Source organism: Macrobrachium rosenbergii, chromosome 55, assembly GCF_040412425.1.
Source record: "Macrobrachium rosenbergii isolate ZJJX-2024 chromosome 55, ASM4041242v1, whole genome shotgun sequence".
Taxonomy (NCBI): Eukaryota; Metazoa; Arthropoda; class Malacostraca; order Decapoda; family Palaemonidae; genus Macrobrachium; species Macrobrachium rosenbergii.
This window is the reverse complement of record NC_089795.1, coordinates 36,280,611-36,305,559: the sequence shown is the minus strand read 5'-3', so window position 1 is coordinate 36,305,559 and position 24,949 is coordinate 36,280,611. Positions and strand designations below refer to the sequence as shown.

General features: G+C 43.6%; 1 protein-coding gene across 6 annotated transcripts in view; it reads right to left on the bottom strand.

Moving 5' to 3' along the window:
• Positions 1-24,949, bottom strand: part of sip3 (septin interacting protein 3) — a 315,555-nt gene that overhangs the window by 4,541 nt on the left and 286,065 nt on the right. For all 6 annotated transcript variants that reach the window (XM_067099897.1, XM_067099896.1, XM_067099899.1 and 3 more), the window contains 4 exons: positions 16,409-16,636; positions 16,035-16,280; positions 14,364-14,447; positions 5,514-5,662 (listed from right to left, as the gene is read on the bottom strand). In XM_067099897.1, coding sequence (XP_066955998.1) covers positions 5,514-5,662; positions 14,364-14,447; positions 16,035-16,280; positions 16,409-16,636 — 707 coding nt within the window. The remainder of the gene's footprint in view (positions 1-5,513; positions 5,663-14,363; positions 14,448-16,034; positions 16,281-16,408; positions 16,637-24,949) is intronic.

Below are 24,949 nucleotides of genomic sequence, written 5' to 3'. Positions count from 1 at the left end.
GGCTCTAATTTTGTGGGCTTTAACTTTAAAAGCAGGTAAAGAATCCTCCTGTATTCCCAAGTGTGACTCGGAGATTACATCTCTTAACAAGAATACCAACACATTCTTGGACAGTGGTCGGGAAGGATTTTTAACTGAGCACCAGAGGTTGCTGGAGGGGCCTCTGATCCTCTCAGTCCTATCAAGGTCATGTCTCAAGGCCCTTACAGGGTAAAGGGCTCTTTCTTCCTCTTTTGGGCCGAGGATATTCGTCATGTTCTTGATGGCGAACGAATGGGGCCAGGGCTTGGAAGGAGCCTTGTTCTTGGCCAAAAACCCTAGTGTAAGGGAGCAGACCGCATCTCCCTGAGAGAATCTGACTCTCGTCTATGGCCTGTAGCTCACTAATTCTCTCAGCTGTAGCCAAAGAAACGGGAAAAAGGGTTTTCCTTTTCAAATCACAGAAAGAGCTGGAGTGAAGGAGCTCAAACGGAGGGTCCATGAGCCATTTAAGGACAATGTCCAGGTTCCAGGAGACCGAAACCATCCTTTCTTGTTAGTTGTGTCAAAGGAATTAATTAAGTCGCCAATGTCCTGATTAGCCGACAGATCTATGCCTCTGTGTCTAAACACAGAACCTAGCATGGCTCTGTATCCTCTGATGGTAGATGCAGCTGAACCTCTAGAAGCCCTCAAGAAGAGCAGAAAATCTGTAATCTGCATTCCAGAATTTTGGAAGTAAAAATGTCTTTGACACTAGCTGCGGAAGACTGCCAACTTGGCCTGGTAGACCTTAGAAGAAGGCTGACGTCTACACTTTGCAATCGCCTCTGCAGCTGATCTTGAAAAGCCCTTCACTCTGACAAGTTTCCTGACAGTCTGAGGCCTGTCAGAGCAAGTGTGGGTAAGCCTTGGTGGAATCGATGGGAGTGCAGCTGTCTGAGAAGACTTGGTTTTTGGGGTAGAAGCCTTGGGAAGTCCACCAACAGCCTGAGAAGGTCCGGGAACCACTCCTTTAGCGGCCAGGACGGAGCTACTAGGGTGATCAAAATATTGCTGTGGATTAAAAACTTGTTTAAAACTTCACTGACCATGCTGAATGGCAGGAAGGCTTACACATCCAAGTTTGACCAGTCCTGGAGTATGGCATCTGTTGCCCATGCCAGAAGGTCCGGGGCTGGAAAACAATACAATAGGAGGCGATGGTTTCTCGACGTTGCAAACAGGTCTACTGACAGTTTTCCCCACCGTTTCCACAGGTTGGTACACACCTGTGGATTCAGCATCCACTCTGTAGGTAGAATCTGTCTGCAGTGACTTAGTTCGTCCCCTAGGACATTCAGCTTGCCCCGGATGAATTGCGTAACAATCTTGGTGCGATTTTCCTGCACCCAGAGAAAGAGATCCTTTGCTGCTTTGTAGAGGGAGAAGGAGTGAGTACTGCTCTGATTTCTGATGTAGGACAGAGCGGTCGTGTTGTCCGAATGGACCGTTACTGTCTTGTTGAAGGTCGCTGCTGCAAACAACTGGAGGCCCAAATGAATTGCCTTCAGTTCCCTTACACTGATGTGGAGTTTCCTCTCCTCTGTGGACCATTATCGGAAACTTCCATGTCCTCCAGAAGAGCTCCCCAACCCAGATCTGATGCGTCTGAGTACAAAGCTAGGCTGGAACTCGAAGGAAGAAGAAATTTCCCTGCTAAAAGTCTTCCTTCTAATTGCCACCAACGAAGGTCCTCCTTGATTTCTGGATTGTTGGGAAAAATGAACAAGTCCGGAAGAGTTTTCCTGTTCCAACTGGCCTTCATGAAGAACTGCAGTACTCTCATGTGGAGTCTTCCTAAAGGTACAAACTTTTCGTTGAATGAGAAAGTGCCCAGCAGACTCAACCATTTGTTGTCCGAACAGGACGGGAGAGAGAGGAAGCTTTGAAACTGTCTGAAAGCATGACTTGACTCTCTTAGGGGACGGATAAGCCTGAAAATTCGGAGAGTTAATCATCATCCCTAAATAGAGAATTACTTGAGTCGGAACTAGTTGTGACTTTTGCAGACTGATTAAAAGACCCAGATCCTTGGCAAGAAGTGTCTTCCGAAGGTCCTCCATGCACTTGTCTCTTGAGGGGGGCGTAGAAGTCAGTCGTCTAAATACAGACATGTTAATGCCCATGAGATAGAGCCACTTCACCAGAGGGGCAAGAACACGGTTGAATACTTGAGGAGCTGTAGAGAGGCTGAAGCACAGAGCCCAAAACTGAAGGACTCTGCCCTGGAACAAGAACCTCAGGTACTTCCTGGAGTCCGGATGTACGGGGACATGGAAGTACGTGTCCTGCATATCAATGGTTACCATCCAGTCACCCTGGTGAATGGATGACAGGACTGACTAGTTCATTTCCATTCTGAATTTTGTTTTCTGAATGAGGAAATTCAGGGCGATGACAACGAGGACAGGTCTCCAACCTCCTGATGACTTGGGAACGACGGACAGATGGTTGTAGAAACCTTCTGGGAAGGGAAGAGGTCTCTTCCAACAAGGCCTAAAACCTCTCTGAGCCTACAGAGTAGGCTGTCAATATGATGGGCAATGACACTAAAGGAGGCTTCTTAAATGGGATGGAGTAGCACTCTCTGAGGACCTTGAAGACTCAAGGCTCTACGTTTTTGGCTTTCCATTTCCTCCAAAAATGGAGAAGGCTGGCTCCCACTGGAACCCAGCGAACAGGATCCTCACTTACAAGAGGAAGGTCTAGCAGCGAACTCCTTGACAGGTCTGACTGAGCATAGGTTCACTCACGGGCAAGGCTGAAATCTTGCTCTACCACATTGAAAGGGCTGCTGTTGCTGAAGGAGACTGTCCTAGAGCCAAGCGAGACTGACTCCTTAGGACGCCTGGCTGACTGCACCAGATCTTGAGTTGATTTCTTCTGAAGGTCTACGGCTATGTGCTCCACAGTAGCCCGAGGAAAAAGATGAAAACAATCTAAGGGTGAGAACAAGAGAGCAGACCTCTGGGAGGAAGTAACCCCTTTGGTGGTAAAAGAGCAGCACAGTTCTCTGTTTTTCATAACCCCTAAAGAAAACAGAGCGACCAGTTCCAGGGAGCTGTCTCTAATGGCTTTGTACATGAGAGGACATCCAGCCAGTCTGCAGACAAGTCCCTTGCGAGAATGTCACAGTCTTCTATCTTCTTTGCAAGGGCCCCTACAGTCCAGTCCAAAAAACTGAACACCTCGAAGACCTTAAAAATGTTACGAACTAAGTTGTCGAGTTCTGACGACGTAAACAATCTTAGTGGAAGTGAAGGCCGACCTGTGAGAAGAATCAATCGACTGAAGAAGTCCCCCTGGGAGGAAGCAATGACTCCCAAGGAAGGAGCTTCTCCAGTACTGTATGAAAGGTATCTCTTCCTAGACAGGCGAGAAGGAGGGGAGCAGAAGACAGCCTTGCCAAGTTCCCTCTTCTCCGATAGCCAACCATCAATCTCGGACAAGGCTTTCCTTGATGAGGAGGAAAGGACCATCCTGAGAAGCCTGGAAGAATCTGCAGGCTGATTCCTCATCATAAAAGCTGATGCAGGAGAAGTCGGGTAACAAATAAAAAAATGTTTGAAGAGAGCTGCGTAAGCCGAAGTAGGTGATCCTGTCCAACAGCTTCATCGTTGGATGAAATCGGAGAGGGAGCCAAGTCTGACGGATCCTGTACCACTGCACTAGGCTTCTACCTAAGTCCCAAATACTGTCAAGTTGGCATTGAATGGGCTCCAGCGAAGGATCAGGAATTACAGGGGCGGACGAAACCACCGAGACAAACTGAAGAGGTGGAGTCTGGGGCCCAGGGTGTGGTGGTGGATACCTAGCAGCTGGCACCAGACGGACAAGTGAACGCATGGACACAGGTGGATGCTCAGACACTACTGGGCCCTTGTGCACTACTGGGCGCTCGGACACTACTGGACAAATGAAAGACAAACGCTTCTGAGAGGTGGAAGAGCGCTGTGGCGCCAAATGCTAGTGCTCCACAACCGAACGCTCAGGAGACCAATGTCTGGGACTGTCCCAGAAGCTACAAGCAGGCTCTTGTTCCCTGGACCGCTTCCAGGGGAGCAGAGAAGCATGATCGATAGCTGAGACATGCCTTTTCAACTATGGAAAAGTGCTAACGACGCTTCTTGTCTGCACTAAAGTCTGAATCGCTAAAGGACAACGCATATACTTCCTTATGGACACCTTTTCAATGGCTGTCCGCCGAGGCCTGGGACTGACGGACAACAGGCTCGACCGAGGGGGCAACTACCCGTAAGCAAATCCCACCAACCTCCCTTGGACTTTCATTATACCTCCTCCCAGGTTTAGGGGGAGTCTGACAGTGACCTTTGTCTAGGAGAATCGGTGGGATGAGTAGTCACCTCCTCCACTGACACTGCACTTGCACCTATATCACTGGCACTCATCTTGTCCACAAGGACCTTATCAGAAGCCCCTAATTGGGTCATGGTATTCACTAGTAGACCGAATTTCTGGTCTATTCTGGCTTCGAGGCAGGCAATGGCATTCGGATTGGAAGCATGGGAGTAGGTGGAATAGACGGAGGGCTGGTAATGGGGGGAAAAGAGTCATAGATGAAGGCAAAACAGATAAATTGGCAATACCCAATTTAGGAGAAGAAACCTGGCTAGCTGAACTCCTAGCTTCGGCTCTAGCAGCCGCCTTCCTCTTTCTGTCTTTCTAGTCTGACAAGGTAAGCCTTTAAAAGCTTCTATTTCCCCTGATCCCAGTCTCTACACTCATCACAAGTCAGATCAAATGAACAAATTTGTCCTCTGCTAATTACTACAAATTGTGTGTGGATCGTACGAGGCTTTCGTCAGTCTGGTGTTGCAGCCTTTGCTGCAAAACTGGATACTAGTAGAACTAGAGTTAGACAGTCTAAAAAATATCTTTAATCATTCAAAAGTCTAAATCAAAATCTACTCTAACTTAATTAGCACAAAGGCTACCAACAGAAGGAATACTTCACCAAAATGGCAGTCAAACACACCCATCCAGTGAAAATACAAAATCAAGCTGATCAACAACTGAAGTTCAGTCATTGACCTGCAGAAACGAACTGAGCTCTTCAGCTGTGTTGTACCTATTCTTCCCTTAAAGTGGACGGGGCTAGTTACTTACTCTAAAACAGCAGAAGCCCTACAGTGAATTTCAGAATTTCAAAATTTAAGCCTGCCGCAATAATTGGAAACTACAGCTAAGTAATTACTTGGTAAATTACTTATATAAAAATGATATCCTCATAGAATGGTCTAAACCATAATTACAGAACTGTTTGGAAAATGGATACCAACAATTCTTTAAAAGATAAAGATCCTAAAATGCTGCAGACATTCAATCTATATACCATATACCTATGCTATAAAAGTACAGCACTTCCTCAGGCATACATACCAGCAATTGAGTCAAAAGAAAAAAATTCTTTCGGAAAGACAGGGCTGCACATCCATATACCAAATCTGATGTACCTTATAAAGAATACTAACCTGAACAACTGCAGCATCAAGTAAAGTCTGGATATTCCTCAAAACCTGAATTCTGGCTTCTACATGCTGTCTCTCAGTTCCTTCCATCTGCCGAACCTCTTCATCTGTCATTGCTGAGAAGTTCAATGGTGGTGGTGGTGGTGGAATATCTATCAAAAGGAAGGTAATTTAATAGAGATAACTTTTACAAGTTAGTCATTTTAAAAAGCAGGAGTCGATAATTCAAGGAGTTTGCTGGGATGGAGAGAAATTAACTGGACCATTCTTTTACACTTCTCTTTTAAAATAAATTCAAATTTTTCTAATCATGAAATGAATTTAATAAAACATTTAACGAAAATACCCATATCAATATGTATATTGAAAAAAGAAAATTAAAACTATAATATGAACATTATGAAAAAGAAATGAACTTAAATCATGACAAAACTGAAAACATGAATAACCAACATTTAAAATCCTTCAGTTACAGTAGTTCAATTTACAGTCCTGTACAAGCACTTGGTTTCCCAATATCTGAAAGTCTCATGAAACTGGTTTCATGACAAAAGAAAAAACTTCTAGTTTTGCCTTTTTGCACAAACACAATACTCGTGTACATGCTTGTAATCTTTTGAATGTCCTATTCAATGCAGTATACTGAGAAATGTTTTTCCTTGCTACTTCTCTTTCATAGTTTTTTTTTACTTCTCACTTTCCTTTCCTAAACTAGGTGTGTTTTGCAGCTTGACAATAATAATGGTAATAAAATAATAGTAATAATTATATCTTGTAAGAAGGATTTGTTCTTGATTGAGAACTGAAAATGGAACAAATTAAAGTACAAGGCAGAAAGCCAAGCAGTTGAGGAGATGCTGCAACAAACCTTTTGTATCATCTACCATATGCCCTACAAGGTAGCAACAACTATCTTCCCCAACACCATGGTGGCATTTTAAGAAATTCCATGAAAATTTAGCGCAAAATGTACACATTACTATAATCATAGTTATACAGAATTATACAAATAAAATCAGGACAGGTTAGATAAAAAAAAAATTTAGATAAAATTAAAACCACTCTTTTCATTCCTCTTAATTGGGTACTAAGATATTCTTGGTTACCTAAGTCTTCTAGTTATCCATAACCCCTAACCGCTGTAGGGGGTAGTCGCCGTCAGTGCACCTCATGCCATACACTGTAGGCATTACTTACAGTTCTTTGCAGTGCTCCTTCAGCCCCTAGCTGCAACCCTATTTATTCCTTTTACTGTACCTCCATTCATATTCATCTTCTTCCAACTTACTTTCTACCCTCTCCTAACAATGCAACTGCAAGGTTTTCCTCCTGTTCACCTTGAAGACCTTTTTACTCTAAGTTTCCCTTTCATTACTGAATGACCTCAAAGATCCCAACACTCGACCTTTGGCCTACATTTTATATTCTATTCCATAACCTCCGACATCATCTGGCATAGGGATAACAGGGTCTCTACTCTAGAATGTAAGATGATGAATAACATAAATTTCAAAAATGCCAGTATACAAAAATTTCAAGAACACCAGTATACAAAACAGTAACTGGACAGGCTCTGAGTATTTGCATATATATTATTAGAGGGGTTTCATGATCTTTTGATTGTCTGAAACACCATAAACTAATTTCTCATGCTTGATTTTACTTAGATGATGAGAAAAACAAAAGCATAATGGATATAATTCACTTCCTCTAATGCTTTCTATGTAGAATGACTTCAAAGACTACAATGTGGAGCTTTAATTCAGGAAGCTAAATTGAAATGCTCACTCAAAGCTCACTGTAGCTAAACAGCACATTCAATATTTGATAAAAATATGACATTTTTATAATAAAATAAAGTTTTATATATACTTACCCAGTAATTACATAGCTATTAGTTTCTTTTAACTGGCAGCTCAAAATTTTTAAATTGCGGGTCACGCTAGTTTGTTTTGGTTATGGCGACGTGCCCCGCCCACTTTCGGGTGTAAGAGAAGGTACAACATAGCAAAGAGCTTCAATTTGTTTATGGCCTTATGTCCAAGTGAGGGGAGGCGGGTGGGCTCCGTTTATGTAATTACTGTTTAAGTATATATAAAACTTATTTTATTATAAAAATGTCATTTTTATATATAAGTAACTTACCCAGTAATTACATAGCTGATTCCCACATTGAATGGAGGTGGGAATGTTGGATATATCTACCCCAAAACATTATTAATAGTAATGAGTATGAGAACAAAAATTTGCTAACATTGAATCAACGTTGTTGAACTTTACCTGATAAGAGAGCTGCTACAGGTAGATACTGGCTCTGGTTGGCGCTCATCTTATCCAGTAGAGGCGAGGCAGTAAAGCCTTGAGGGCCTACTACTAAAGTGGGTGCTTTGTAGCGATGGACTAATTTCCGAGGGCTAGCAAAGTACAACAAGATGCCCCTGCCCAGAGCGCAGTACCACACAAAGTAACCAGAGTAAATAGTCACCATAACCACCAAAAACCAAATTTAAAAACACCGATACCCAACAGTAAAACAAAACACTGGAGAGTACTCCAAGTACATAGTACTTCCAGGCTCCCCAAAACTCAACACCCTAAGCAAGGCGAAGGGATTAAAGAAAGGACATTGCTTTCTACGTTTCCTTCCCCAACACCATGCCAGCCACGTAAAACAGACCCAAGGTACTGCATTGATCGATATCCTTTAAATAATGCAATGCAAACATCGAGTTGCACTTCCAAAACGTCGATTGCACAATTGATGTGAGGGATAAAATGCGCTTAAACGCCAAAGACGTAGCAACTGCTCTTATCTCATGGGGTTTTACCTTGAAAGAGGAGAGCGAGTCTTCGTTCACCATGGAATGTCCTTCAGAAATCAGATTCCTCAGAAAAAATGCCAGAGCATTCATAGACAAGGGTCTAGAGGGATATTTCACAGAACACCAAAGGTTTCTTGAAGTACCATGAATGTCCTTAGTTCTGTGAAGATAAAACTTAAGGGCCCTTACTGGACAGAGAGTTCTTTCTTCTTCAGACACTATCTCCGACAAGTTCTTGATCATAAAAGAACAAGACCATGGATTCGATAGTGATTTGTTCTTAGCCAGAAAGTCTAGGGAAAAGGAGCAAACTGCATTCCCCTGGGAAATCCTATGTTTCTGTCTAAAGCATGGATTTCACTGGACCCCTTAGCAGTGGCCAAGGCAACCAGAAAAAGTTTTCCTGCTTAGATCCCTTAAAGAGATAGATTGCATGGGCTCAAAATGTGAACTGGAAAGCCACTTAATGACCATGTCTAAGATCCAGGACAGCAAAGGTTTTTCTTTAAGCTTTGCAGTGTCAAAGGACTTAATAAGGTTGGACAAATCCTGGTTCAACGATAAGTCCATTCCTTTATGGTGTAAAACTGAGCTAAGCATAGCTCTGTATCCTTTAATGGTAGAGGTTGGAAGTCCTTTAGTGGAGGGTAGGAACAGAAGAAAGTCCGCTATTTCTGCTACAGAGGTTTCAGAAGAGGACACGTTATTTTGTCAGCACCAGGACCTGAAGATGGGCCATTTTGCCTAGTAGACATTACAGGACCTGAAGATGGAAAATTTTGCCTGGTAGACATTATCTGAAGACTGAATTCTACACTTCACAATTGCGTCTGCAGCCGCTCTTGAAAAGCCCTTCTTTCGGAGCATTCGCCTAACAGTTTGAACCCTTTTAGGGCCAGAGAATACAAGTTTTGGTGGAACTGACGGAAGTGAGGTTGCCTGAGAAGTTGTTGCTTCTGTGGCAGCAGTCTCGGGAAGTTCGCAAGAAGTCCTAGTAGATCCGGGAACCACTCTTTTGCTGGCCAGAAGGGGGCTATCAAGATCATGGATAGGTTTTGATGAGACTGGAATTTGTTGATGACTTACCTCACTAAACTGAATGGGGGAAAGGCATACAGATCTCTGTTGGACCAATCCTGCAACATTGCATTGGTCGCCCATGCCAAGGGATCTGGAACTGGTGAGCAGAAGAGAGGAAGTTGGTGATTTCTGGAGGACGCGAACAAATCTATCATGGGTTTCCCCCAGAGTTTCCACAGATCCAGACAAACTAACAGATCTAATGTTCACTCTGTGGGAAGGATCTGTCTTTGACGGCTCAATTCATCTGTGAGAACGTTGAGTCTCCCCTGGATAAAATGCGTTGTCACTTGAGTGTCGTTCTGGTGTAACAAAGAAAAGGTCCCTTGCTGCTTTGTACAGGGAGAAAGAGTGGGTTCCTCCTTGTTTCTTGATGTACGCCAGTGCTGTCGTGTTGTTTGAATGCACTGCTACTGTCCTCCCTCAAATTTCTAAAGCGAAGCACCGTAGCCCCAGAAATATCGCCTGTCATTCTTTTTATGTTGATGTGCCAGTTTTTCTGTTCCTGAGACCAGGTCCTGACACTTCTTTTTGATCCCAAAAGAGCTCCCAACCTAGGTTCGGACGCATCTGAAAAGAACTCTAGAGTTGGGGTTCAGAGGATGAAGAGATTTCCCTTCTGATATCACTTCCTGGAATTCCACCAACGAAGATCCTCTTGATTTTCCCCATCGTTATCAGCAACCTTTTGAACGAGTTCTGAAACTTTTTCCTGTTCCAGCTGGCTCTGAGGAAGAACTGGAGAGGTCTCAGGTGAAGTCTTCCCAAAGTGACGAATTGTTCCACGAATGAGAGGGTACCTAGAAGACTCATCCACTGATTGGCCGAGCAAAAGTTTAGATTCAGAAATTCTTCCACTGTCTGGAGACACTTTTCTATTCTCTTCGGGACTGGAAAAACCCGAAATCCCGAGAGTTGATCGACTCCCTAAATAAGGAATCTCCTGAGAAGGTGTCAGGAAAGACTTGTCCCAATTGATGAGAAGGCCCAATTCTTGAGCCATGAGAAATGAGAAGGCCCAATTCTTGGGCCATGAGAAGAGTTGTGCGAATGTCCTCCGTACATTGAGGTTTCAAGTGGTAACGTAGTAGCCAGTCGTCTAGATATAGGGAGATCTTTATCCCCATCAAATGAAACCATTTCACTAAGGAAGCCAATACCCTGGTGAACACTTGCAGCACTGTTGAGAGGCTGAAGCAAAAAGTCTGAAATTGGAACACCTTGCCCTGAAACACAAACCCAAGGCGCTTTCTTGAAGTCAGATGTACTGGAATGTGAAAGTACACGTCCTGCATGTTGATGGATGCCATCTATTCTCCCTGGCGAATGGATGCAAGGACCGAATGGTTTGTTTCCATCTTGAAGGTTGTCTTTTTGACAATGACATTTAGAGCACTTACGTCCTAAACAGGCCTCCAGCTCCCCCGGATGACTTGGGCACCACAAAGAGACGGTTGTAGAATCCTGGAGGATGAATGTCCTCTACAAGCTTTATAGCCTCTTTCTGAACAAGGGACTCCACCTCTAGCAAGAGAGCAGCAAATCTCTCTCTGAGCCTGGAGAGTAAGCTGTCAATTCGACAGGCTTGCAGACTGGAAGAGGTTTGTTCAAAAAGGGGATAGTTTAGCCCTCCTTCAAAAAGGACAGACACTATCCAAGATTCCGCTCCCTTTTGTTCCCACCGTTCCCATAAGTGAGGGAGCCGTGCTCCTACCTGAGTATGGAGGACATGTTTTCATTTCTTGGAATAAGACTTGGAAGAGGACTTCTTAATGGGCGCAACAGGGAAAGGGTATAAGTTGTTCTTCTAGTCACAGGATCTAGAATGGGGAGCTCCGAAGGGAGTAAGTTGCAGCGGAGCGAAGATCTGGGAGGAGGGCAGAAGAAGAATCCTGGGGCGTCCCGTGGGTTGGGGAGAGCAGGTCCTGAGTGTTCTTTTCTGCAGGTCAGAGGTGATGTTCAGTGCTGGCCTGTGGAAAAGATATGTCTTGTCAGGGGAGAATAGGTGAGCCGATCTCTGAGACAGGTGACGCCTTTCCCAGTAAAGGGCATAAAGCTCCCTCTTCTTAAGAATACCCATGGCGTACAGACTGGCTAACTCCTGCGTACTATCAGGAACGCCCTGTCAATACAGGAAAGTACTACCAAGAGATCTGACAAGATTTCTTGAGGTATAAAGAGCACTCTAAGTTTGCGCGCAGGCGCCCACGCCCAGTCAAGGAAGCTCATCACTTGAACACCTTAAAAATATTTTTAAGAGGTGCATGAGTTCTGAGCCAGAACATAATTTGGCTGAGGAGAAAGCTGATCTCCTAGCCGGTCGATAAGGCCAGAGAAGTCTCCCTGAGAATAGGCAGAGACTCCCAGGGAAGAACTTCTCAGTCGCATAAAACCTATAGCTTGGCCTGGACAATTTGGAAGGAGAAACAAACTGCTTTGCCTTGTTCCTCTTCTCAGAAAACCACCCTTCTACTTTATCCAGTGCCTTCTTTGCTGAAGAGGAAAGAACTAATTTCGGTAATTTGGAAGGACCAACTGAGGGGGTTCCCATAAATGAGATCGAAGCAGGAATGGAGGGAGTAGCTGGTGAAAAAAGCTAGGATAAGTCGCTAGCAGGAATCTCAATAGCGCACTGTACGCTGACGAAGGAGCATCTTGTTCTGGAACAACTTCTTCAGAAGAGTCAGGAGAAAGGGATAAGTCTGCTGTCATCTGAGCCGTAGGAGGAGCCTTCTGAAGCAACTTGAGAATATTATCCAGCTTGCTCTGAATCGGGTCAACTGGTGGAGGAACAACGTCTGAGACAACACTATAAGAAGTGGTGGAGGAGTGGGCGTCAATGGGTGCTCGGGGTATGCTGTCGAGACGGGAGTCAGAGACGAAACCTGTTGGAGAATGGGCACCAGCAAGCGCTCAACCGCAAATGGGAGCTTGGGCGCTACGACACTAGTTGCTGGCCGCTCGGGCACTGATTGTAAAGATGAAGGCGCTGGGTGTACGACTTCTGATGCAGTCCCCTCTTTATTCGATGAAGAATGTCTCCGGGCCACAAGGTGCTTCGGCGCCAAATTACAATCATCATTCGAAGAAGATGAAGAGAATTGTTCTGGGGTGTCCCAATGGCTACACAATGGGCGTGCTGAATCCTTGCTCTTCTTACAAGGAACAGGGGAAGAAATCTCAAACTCCAATGCACTCCTTTTCAGTGAACGTGACTTGTCCGCATAGCACTGTGCGCGCCTGGGACTAAAATCTTCAGAGCTGGAGGACATACAATGAGCACTCACTTGAAGGCCTTTCCAACGGCTTTTGGTTGCAGTCTGAAGGGGCGACTGCTCGGGGAGAGACCTCACTGACCTCCCATAGGCGCTGCCAGTTTGACTCCTCCCAGGTGCTGGGGAGTATGTCAGGGACCTTGGCCTAGGAGAATTGGCGGGCCGAACAGCCACCTCCTCCACTATCACTGCACTTGCACTGGGCGGCGCATGGGGCGCTCTGGCTCGCTTTTGTCCATTAGCACTTTCACCGACAGCGATAACTTAGCGATCGATTGAACAATCAACTCGAAACGAGTGTCGATTTTCGACTCCAGACTGGTAATGGTGTTGGGGTCAGAAACATGAGAGCCAGGTAAAGGAGAGGTTTGCACAGGTGGAGGAGATGGATTGGGAACAGAAGAAATTACAGGAGTAATTGCATCCGACTTAGAGGATGAATCCTGACTGGCTAAAGCCTTACTATATTCCCTAGCCATAGCTTTCCTCTTTCTATCTCTAGCTAGTTTCTTGAGATGTGCATCTAAAGTCTTTCACTTCTTAATATCCAAGTCATTACACTCCCTCTGGATTAAATCTACTGAACATGTTTGTCCTCTCCACTTAGAATACAAACAGTGTACAGGAATCATAAGATTCTTTAGTTAGTCTAGTATTGCAGCCTTTGCTGCAATACCTAATACTAGAACTACTAGTGGCTCAAACATCCTAGAAAGTCTAATACAAGTCCAAACAGGCAGAGAGTCGTCAATAATAATCAAAATTCGCCTAACACTATCTTAATTATGCCAAAAGGCTACGAAAATCAAAACTTCACCAATTGAAGATAAGGCAAACAACCAGCAAAGTATAAATTCCAAAATTCGAGCTGCTGCCAACCACAGTCCTTCAACCACAGCCGGCAGAAACAAATTGAAGCTCTTTGCTATATTGTGCCTTCTCTTACACCCGAGTAAAGGGAAGCACGTAGCCATATCCCAAAGCAAACTAGCGTGACCCACAATTTCAAAATTTTGAGCTGCTGGTTAAAAGAAACTAATAGCTATGTAATTACTGGGTAAGTTACTTATATAAAACTTGAAAGCACTGCTTAATTGTTTTAAATGTGATGGATTAGACTCCATGGACAATTATTTTTCTCCCACTAAAGGTGATAGGCAACCTTAAATATTCATTTAAAAAGACAACTAAGATAATATAAAGTGCAAACTGAAAAAAATACCACTATACAGTTTTTAAAAAGAGGAAACACCTTGTGATATTTCCTAAAAATACATTAATAGCCTGGACCATCTTAATAACTGATCTGACATCATGTTAACAGGAGGCTACTGGTATTTGTAAAATATCACTGAAATAGCATAATTCAAGTAATAGTACCCCAGGATAAACTTTAAATCCTGCTTTTGAGGCAACCCTCTAATATTTTTCCGAAAGTAACTGTTAAACTTCGTCCACCTCATAATTCATTAAAGGTACTGTCATGGATGTATTTTATATCTAAAATATATATGAAAATAATCTTATGCAAAATCAGTCATTTAAGGTGAGGCACAATGGACTCCTACAATTAAAAAAAATATATATATATATCCTAAAAAGTACTATTACAGTCAAACAACAAAAGATTCATAAAGAAATTAATAATTTTTTTATTCCAAATGTAAAATACTTACTAAAAGGAAGAACTGGAAAGAATGGAGGCATAAAATTGAAGGGAGCTGTTGGTAAGGTCCCAGATGGTTGCCCCATACTGCCACCTAAAATCAGAGCCAAAAAATTTGCTTGCATTAATATTAAATTATCTCATGCAAGGACATATAAATGTAAAGTACTTTATCTGGTCTGAAATAACAAAACTACCAAACTATACCATCAATTCTGTGGTGAAGCTAAATGCTTATAAAAGCATTACCCCAGTAATGTTTTTTCATTACAATCCCATCAGTTGCACATATGCTAACATTCATTGTCTTTACCTGTCCCCTAACTCGACAGTCGTTTCTTTAACAAGCAGAGGAAAAATAGTAGTCTTATGATGAATGTACCAACTTGCTCCTGAAGTATATACTTATTATATCCCCTTTCTCACTTTTCGTGATTCTGCAATTGCTGTTAGTAGGTGTCTAAAATCCTCTAAACTATTTCCTAACTATTTTAGATGAGAGAACTGCTTTAACAGGCTGGTAACTTTCAAGCTTTTAAAACCTTGTTTTTGATATAAATAGTGAAAGGATCAATCTCAAAACAGTTATTATCAAACATGAAACTTTTTCAACATTTCTAATTTTATTTTACTTCACCCCCAAAACCCACGAATTCCTTGACTTTCAACAAAACAACCCATGTAATGCTAGCAGGTACAATTAATTGGTTTTGGGTTATTATATTAGGCTTTTCATTCAGTCTCAATTTACAAGGTGGATATTTAGAGGTATTTTAATGATTAACTCAAGACAAAATATTTTTTATTTTACCCCCCACAAACACTGCTTGAGAATACTCCGTTAAGCTGGCTGACAAGTTCTACTAAACCTCTGCAAGAATTTATTTTTAAACATATACAGTGCTCCCCTACTTTTGTGGGGATAGGTTCCAGAACCCACTGCAAAATGCAAAATCCCCTATGAACATGCTTATAAGTGCTTATAACAGCCAAATACCCTGTACCCCTTAAACTGAAGTACTTATAACTGCCTATTTTAACATTTCACTGCCAAATTTAATAGTTAAACAAATACACCCCTAAAATGCTTCTAACAATGATTTACTAATTTTCAAATATTTAATATTAATCTAAATACAGCAAAATATCTATAAAATGTTTAATACAAATTAAATAAATCTGTCTTACAGAAAGTTTGACCACTAGTAAAAACAATTACTGTCACTAGTCTATTAAATGTTTTTAATGTGCATATGTATTTCTCTCTCTCTCTCTATTTTGCTGTGTTTACATTAATGGTAATATTCAAAAATTAATAAGTCATTTTCTATCATAAAAATGTATTAAGTCATGAAAATAAAATGAAAATACAGTAATTAGTGAATATTGCTCTATGAAAAAATTCACAAACTGGTGAAAGTTCCTGTGTAAAACTGAAAGATATGTTCCACAAAAATCTGTGACAAAGTGAAGCACATAAAAGTGGGGTCCACTGTATCTCAACATGCTATTTGCCAAAAATCTAAAAAAATTAAATTATATTTGAAATCTTCTGTATAATTAAAAATTTCAAATTTTGCACCATACTATGGTTTGATGTGAAGATAACTAATATTACAGCAGTTATTCACAAGTAAGGAAAATGAAATAATGATGTTTACAAAACCACAAGAAAAAATACCTGTTCCTGAGGCTGAAGCAGCTGCAGAAGTGCTAGTCGAAGAAGTTGTAGTGGTAGTTCCTGTAGTGCTTGTACTTGTTGATGCTGTGGTGCTCTGTGCACTAGTTGTACTTTGTGTTTGCTGCTGATCTTGTTGCTGTTGTAGGTGTGGCATTGGCATTGGTGGGAATGGAAATGGAGGAAGACCAGCAGGTGGGGGGCCAATACGCACATGTGCACCTCCAAACAACCCAGCAAATGGATTTGCTGTAGGGGATAGAAATTAGACTGAGACTTCAACCCTTAAGCTAGGACAGTATTGACAAGGAAGGCATCAGTATTTTGAATACGTCAAGCATAAGAACTTCAAAACTATGGACTAAAATATAACATACGAAGCTGTTGCGGAGGCTGCTGCTGTTGTGGTTGCTGTGCAGCTTGAGGAGCCTGTGGTGTTTGTGCCCCTTGTGCAGGTTGCTCTGGCTGGGGAGGAGCAGCAGATGGTGCTGGCTGTGTCTGTCGCAAGATGTCCATACGACAAGTGGGACATGTCTGCTGACGTTGGAACCAAGAACGTAAGCATGATGCATGGAAGATATGTCCACATGGAAGTTTTTTAGCACCTAATAAAAAAGAAAAAATAATTTTAATAATCCACTATCTTTCATGTAAAAACTTTATAAAATTATGTAAATTAATCTCAATTTTGATTTTACACATTTGGACATTGAAAAATTTTTACTCAATTTTCAGAAAACTACAGTGCAACACCATACCATATTACATGATAACCAAGTTAAATCAATGCTTTTATGGTACTAACTTGAGCTGGAAAATGAAAACCGAAGTTGAAAAGCCAAATGAGAAATGAGAATAAGGATTAAGCGAAAAGTAATTAACAGAAGTACCACACAGAACTGTCAGGATGCTGCAAAGAGCACTTGGTACTGAAAATAGTATACTGCAGAAAGTCCTGTGCTCACCAATAATTAAAAGATGCTTGCTTTTTTTTTAAATATACAGAAGAGTAAATTTCAAGGGGATTCATGGTTTGCCTAATAAAGTGCAAGTCCAGTGTAGCTTAACCTACAAGATATGAGCAACTAGTTTCAGTAAAGAATAACAAAGCCAATCATCAGATGTAAACAAAAACTACTATAGTTAGTTAGAAAATAGAAGAGCTATGTAACAAAATATATTGCTGTTCAGTTTGGAGGTCTGCTTCATATTATACAGATATAAATTACTTAAAAAATAAAATATATCACCAACTAAGAAAGGTTCCTTCCTGGGAAAATAATGTTTTACCATTTTTGCTAGTACTGTATTAACTGACATACTTTACAGTTGCTGGTAATTATTCTTTGACATATACACACCAGATGTCTTTCCATTAAACAAAAAACAAAAGCAAAATTAATTATTATGTATCACATGCACAATGTGCAACTAATATCTGGTTAGTCATCATGCATCAGTCATTGTGATTCTAATGATCACTGCTTCACATTAGCTTTTGTCAGATGTCAGTAAACATTATCTAAGCTGACAATACACACAGCTGTCTTTGCTTCAAACAAAAGTCTAATCATAAGGGTTTTATGTTTTGCCTACATAATATGCTACTACCTTCAAAATTTGTAAAACACAGTTGTCATTGCATTAGTCATTTTGTCTATCAACTTCCTCTTTTCATATCTACAACTCCAACCACCCAAGTTCACCTACCCTATTACTGTATTTTATATCTGACTGTATTAGATATCAAAACATAATAATAGATGTTTGGCTCATTACAACTGAAAGTTTAAATAGTGCAACATGTCTCAAACAGTATAATGATAGCCAACATACCATCGAAATACCAATACAATTGTCAAATATATTTAACTGAGTTAAAAATACAATACTGATAGTATAGTTGTGTGTGTGAATGTGAGGAAAAGAGGAAAGAAAGGCTTTTTGCTTTTTATGTTAGTCAAGCAGACAGACATTTGTTTATGATTACACAGTTCAAGTCACTATAATGTATTTGATGCTGTAATGATATTTTTTGTATAACTTACAACAAGCAACAATGTTGTAATATATCTTTCATGAGTGTAAAATTACATTATTAGTAAAACACGGAGAGAGTTAAATTTTTCAACTTAGTTGGACAGACATTCGTAAAATTAGGTTCATTCATACCATACAAAGATCAGGTTCAAGTGCCTATGATGTTTTGATGCTGTAATGATCTACAGTTTTTGTATGTCACACACAAATAACAATAATAGAGGAATATCTTTAATAGGCTAAAAATTACCCTATCAGATATGGATGCTAACAGAAAGAAAGGACTACAGATGGTAGGCTAAGCTTATATTAGTTGCTCAGTGAAGGCCATTACTATAATTCAGAAATATTTATAATTTGTGAGGGCCAGATTCGAATCTAAAAATTCAGGTTTTACAGTTTCTTCCCGTTCACAGGAGTATGAATACCAAAATAACCTACAGTGGGAAGGACTACGAAGATTAAGGAAAAAGCTTGTGCTCAGTAAAACTGAGGTGCATCTTATGTTAGCAAATACAATAATCCACTATACAGATACAAAAGTTGAATAACTGCAGGATTTGGAAATGTAAGGTTTCCTTTGCTAATACTGCCTTTATACAGATATGTAATGTAATTCATAAGGAAGTTTAAAGTTCTGACCTTTAGTGCAATATCTTGAAAAACCATATAATCTCCAAATATGATATTTTAATGATAAAATAAAGTTTGTTCATACTTACCTGGCAGATATATATATAGCTGTATTCTCAGAAGTCCGACAATTCAAAAACTCGTGGCACCGCAGTGGGCCGATGATGGTTTAATACCCATTCCGCCCGCTGGGAGGCGGTATCAGAGAACCATTCCATTTTCTGTTCAGATTTTCTAGTGCTACTTTGTCTCCTGAGGGGAGGAGGGTGGGCGCTATGATTATATATCTGCCAGGTAAGTATGAACAAACTTTGTTTATCATTAAAATATCATTTTGTTTGCAACAACCTGTCAGATATATATAGCTGAATCCCACCATTGGAAGTGGGAAGAGACAGAATAGGATTTAGGAAACAAATATATGTAGGCGATTGGCCTTGTAGGTTCCTTACTTGTGCATAGCTGACCATTGATTACAGTCACGAAGCCTGCTTCTGCTTTACTACAGTCTCCAGCAAGGTAGTGACCTATATAGTGGCTGGTGAGTTCTAGATGATCTGTCCACGGGGCATGACCACAATGGGACTAGATCACTTAAGACCAACTTACAGCTTTCGACATGCCCTCTCCTGGTCCTGGGAGTCCGACAGAGAGTCAGGCCTATGTTGGCATAGCTGACTTCGTGATTACTGTCACCCAAGCCTGCTTCTGCTTTACTAGAGTCTCCAGGAGTGGTGACCTAGCTGGTGAGTTCTAGATGATCTGTCGGGGTGCAGCCACAATGGGACTAGATCATAAGGCCATACTGTGAGGCAAAGAAGACGACCAACCACCTGACCTAGAGCGTCAACAGAGTCCTGCCGGAAGGACACCAGATCGGGGAAGCCTCAAGTAACCCTCTTTGACTTCGTTCGACATGCCCTCTCCTGGTCCTGGGAGTCCGACGAGTCCAGGCCTAGAAAGCGTTATGGGACGGATCTGGCGTAAAACAAAATCAAGATTAAAATATACTTCTAACCTCTAAAGGATAGGATGAGAATCGCTCCTGCCATAACACTGTGTCTGCAGGCGACAACAGGTCCAGGTCACGAAGGGGCGTGGCAGATCGGTGGGAAGCCCGTAACCCTCCTGTGGCTAGACTTGCCCTCTCCCTGGTCTGGGGTCCGACCAGGGGTCAGGCCTAAGTGTTATGGGGCCCGATCTGGAGTCACGGAAGCGTATGGTCTAGCGAATAGCAGTCTTAGTATGCCGTCTTCCACGTCCATAAGTAACAGGCGAACACAGTCGCTTCGCCAGAAGGTGGTACAGAAGATAGCAAAGGACATGTTCTTCTGGAAAGCTTTTGAGTTGCAATGCTCTAACCCGTGAGCCTTAACTTCAAAAGACTCAAGTCACTGTCTTGAGCGATTCGGAAGAGTCGTCTAAATGGTGCTTCTAAAAAGCACGCCAGTGCATTCTTAGAAAGAGCCAAATCCGGCCTCTTGACAGAGCACCACAGACTGTCGAAGGACTCGGCTTTCAAGTCTTCTGCAAATAAAATTTGAGAGCCCTGACAGGACACATGACTCTTTCTGGTTCATGTCCGAGAATTTCCGTCATACCCTTAATCTCGAAGGTCCTGGGCCAAGGGGTAGACGGGTTCTCGTTTTTAGCAAGAACATGGCTTAGAGAACATACTGCATTTGGCCTCTAAAGCCTACATGATTATTGATAGCCTGAAGTTCACTAACTCTCTTCGCGTAGGCAAGGCAGTTAGGAAAAAAAACCTTCCTTGTCACATTCTTGAGGCGCCGAAGAAGAGGCTCAGTCGTATTTGACATAAAATTTAGGACGACATCCAGGTTCAGGGAGGCGTCCTGGATGAGTACCTTGACAGTCTCAAAGGATCTCAAGAGATCGTGAAGATCCTTGTTGTCAGCTGATAGTCTGAATGCAGTTAGACTCAGAGCGGGAGTTTTGGTGCTTTGAAATGGGGCTGCCTGAGCAGATCTACCAAGGGGCGTCCCATAACCTCCACAGCTCTGACATACTTCCTGCGTGAAGGGTCCACTCGGTCGGTAGAAAGCTGGCTGTCGAGCCCGAGAAGGTCAGCAGGATATTCTCCACTCTGCAACTTGAACCTCGCAAGGATCGTGATCCCATCTTGCCATGGGCCCAAAGCAGGATCTCTCTTCGCCAGAGGCCGAACAGAGGACCGGGGAACAAGTTTCCTCCCTGTTTCTTGAGGAATGCCAGGGCTGTGGAGTTGTCTGAATTTACTTGTACGACTTCGGCCTGACACTTGGCTCGGATTGAAGGGCCAGCAGGATAGCCCTAATTCCTTGAGATTGATGTGCCAGGACACCTGTTACCCTCTCCAGGTGCCTGACACTTTCTCCCCTCTAGTATTGCTCCCATCCCTCCCTGGGAGCGTAGGAAAACAACACCTGGTCGGGGCTCTGAAGGCATAGAGAAACCCCCTTCCGCCAACCTCGAGGGTTGAGCCACTACCTCAGGTGAATCTTGAAAACAGGAGAGATCTTCAGGGTCTCCTCTAGATTCTCCTTGTCTATTCGATTTTCCACCAGGAAACTGGAGGCGGCCTGAGATGAAGTCTTCCCAGAAACAAACTTCTCCAGAGGAAATGGTCCCCAACAAGCTCGTCCATTCCCTCAGGCATGTTTCCTTCCTTAGGAAGGATGAGACTTTTCTAAGCATTGCTACTGGCGTTCCTGGGATGGAAAAGCTTGAAAAGCCACTGAATCCATCTGAATCCCCAGATGAACGATGGACTGCGTCCCGGGATCAGATGGGACTTTTCTTCGTTCACCTAGAGTCCCTGAGGACTTTGTCAACTCTAATTAGCATTCAGGTCACTCGAACACCTTGACTGTGAAGAGGCTTGGATGAGCCAATTGGCCAGGTAAGCGAATCGAATACCCGCCAAGTAAAACCATCTCGCCACATTTCTCATGATAGCGTGAAGATCATGGGAGCTGTGCTTAGCCGAAGCAAAGCTCTGCATTGAAACACTCGTCCCTAGTACAAACCTCAAATACTTCCCTCGACTGGGGATGTATGGGAAGCGTGAAAGTAAAGAGTCCTGTAAGTCCCAGGCGACCGTAGTCTCTGGTCTTAATGCTCCTAAACAGACTGGGACGTCTCCATCGTGAACTACTCCTTCACCATGAAGCGGTTCAGTCTACTGACATCAGGACTGGACTCAATCCTCCCGACTGCTTGAACTAGGAACAGTCGGTTGTAGAATCCTAGAGTCCAGCTCCAGGACTTGCTCCACAGCTCTGGCTCGAGCATTTGCTCTAATAGCTCGAAAAAGGATCTGTGCTTCTTGAAGGATGAGGACGACAGATCCTGGGCAGCGTGCACAGAAGTGGTGAGTCGAGAAAGGGGATCTTGTATCCTCTCTCGATAACTTCAAGGGACCATGTCTGCCCCCTCTTACTCTCCAGGCTCAAGCAGAAAGAAGCCTGGCTCCTACAGAGTGTCTGGAGCGCTGCAAATCACTTCCTGCCCCAAGGTTTTAGGCGGGGCTCCGCCTCTGAAAAGACCTCTACCTCGGGAGAAGATCTAGGAGGAGCTCCTCCGCGAAAGGGCTTCTACTTCCTGGAGGTCTGGCCCGACAACGACATCAAAGGGACTGCCGGGCGTCTTGGGAGTGGGCCAGGGTCTTGGTGGCCTCCTTCAAGCTGGAGGAGATCCTTGAACAAGGACTGGGGAAAGATGGCTCAGCAGGGGAGAACAGCAAAGCCCTCTGCGACGGAGGAAACTGACTTTGCAAAAGTATGGCGCAAAAGGCATCTGGTGTTTAGGCGGTCACCCATCAAGTACTGACCAGTTAGCGTTGCTTAACCCAAGCTGATCGCCGCGAGCGGTGCTCAACGTGGTATGGCCGTTAACAGTAGGGCCATAGGCTGTAAAGTTACAGTACAAGGCCCTCTTCTTCAGAAGGCCCGTACAAAGAGGGAAGCCAGTTCCTCTGAGGCCATCCCTGACTGCCTTGTCCATGCAGTTCAACAGCTGGACAGCTCCCCAGGCAGATCAGTGGGGACTCTAATCCTGGCGTCCACAGAGCCCCAAACACCAGTCCAGGAAAGTGAAGACCTCCATGGTTCGAAACAGTCCTTTCAAATGGTGATCCGTCTCCGACATAGTCAGGACACTTTGGCAGCCGACAGGAGGGACCTTCTAGGCGGCGTCGACCAAGCTGCGAAGTCTCCCTGGGACAACGAAGGAACTCTTGAGCCGGCGTCCTCCCCGGTCTCTTACCCATACCTGCCTTGCGCTCGGCTGGGCGGAGGCAGGGCAAGAAGTCTTGCCTTGGGTCTTCCTTCCTCCATCCAAGTGTTAACCTTCTTGAAGGCCTTCCCGTCGCCAGAGGCAAGTCATCTTGACAAACCCAGCGCTCTCTCGTCTGGGGCGAAGCAAACAGCGAAGGAGGAGAGAGAGTGGCCAGGGTTTGAAACAATGCGCCAAACAAGTCCTTAAGAAAGGCCGGCTAACACCTGGTAGTCGTGAGCGAGGAAGGGAGGCTGCTCAGGACTGCAGGCTCCGACTCACAGAACTTCTCCCTCTTCAATGGGAGAAGCGAGAAGGCCTTGCGGTCAACACGCAGATGGGATCGCTTCCCGCGCAGACTTTGGTGCTCTGGCTTCATACGAGCAACCAAGAGCGTCCTCCGAAGTCCATCCGGCGTCCTGCGGCAGCGGAGGAAGCGTCTAACGAGCATGCAAGCGTCAGGATAGCTGCTTGCGGGCGTCGATGGCGGTCAGCTGGCGTCCTGCGGCAGCGAGCGTCTGGCGAGCAGCTACAAGCGTCCAGGATAGCTGCTGCGGGCGTCACGCTGAGTAGCCCCAGCGGCGTCCTGCGGCAGCGAGAGGGCGTCCTGAAGGCAGCTACAAAGCGTCAGGATAGCTGCTTGGAGGCGTCACGATGGCGGTCGGGCGTCCTGGCGAGGCGTCCTGACGAAAGCGCCAGGATAGCAACTGAACGTCACGATGGCGGTCGGCGGCGTCTGCGCGGCGAGGCGTCTGAGAGCAGCTACAAGCGTCCAGGATAGCTGCTTGCGGGCGTCACGCTGCAGCAAGCGTCCGCGATGGCGGCGATCAGCGGCGGTGAACGCGACTGGGAGGCGAAGCATGCTTGACGAAAGGCCCCAGTCAATATATTGTGAAATAGGCTACCTACTTGGAAGTCAACTCCCGCTTAGCCCTACGAGTACTAGAATTTGGCTCGCCTACGTTAGGCAGGTAGATTTAAATCAGTCTCGGCGAGATAAAACCTATTCTCGTCGTTTTAACTAAAATTATGGTAGGTTATCTCCTCACCCTGACTAAAACTAATGTTTGATACCGACCTGAGTAAATTATGGCATCTTTGCGTTTACCGTGCTACTTTGAACTTCGAAAGCGTTTGTTTACTTTTTACTAAGGCAGCCATTTGCCTGCGTGAGCGTCACTCTAGTCGCTGCTCTCGGTAGACTATCTCCAAAAACAAACCTTACATTTCCTTTAACCAACTCCATAAGTGTTTGATTTTGTTGTAACAACATAGTTACGAAAACTTTATTGGACATATCCTCTTCAAATCCTATACGAGTCGTTTTCACAGCGTGCATTTTGACTGACCAAGCGTTACTATTGTTTCTTCTTTATTATGGCTTGACTCGCTCAATCTATGCACCATCGCAATAGATAATATTTGTTAGCCATCTTCCAGATGCAAAAAGGAGCACTATTAGTGCGAATGAAATCTGAACTAATAAATTAGCAGGGTGGGAGGCAAAGTAAGCGATCATTTATCAAGCAAACCTGCCCCTACACCTCATGCATGTAAGTGAGGATCTGCAAACTTTTCAGTAGCCTCACCTTAAACTCATTCACACAACATACTCTGAAGCTAGCATAACTAGATCCAGACATCATCAAGAGCAATCAAAGCAAATTCCACAAAAGCGTGCTGCCAATCCACAATCCAAGACAACCAAAAAGTCAAATAGAATACTTAAGTGGAAAATACTTGAGTTCTGAAATCCAAAGCAGGGTACTGAAAACAGTTGTTGACAGTACCGGCGACAGAAAAATCTGAATAGAAAATGGAATGGTTCCTGATACCGCCTCCCAGCGGCAGGAATGGGTATTAACCACCTGGCCCCACTGCGTGTGCATGAGTTTTGGAATTCTGTCGGACTTCGGAGAATACAGCTATATATATATCTGACAGGTAAGTTGCATGAACAAACCAATGTT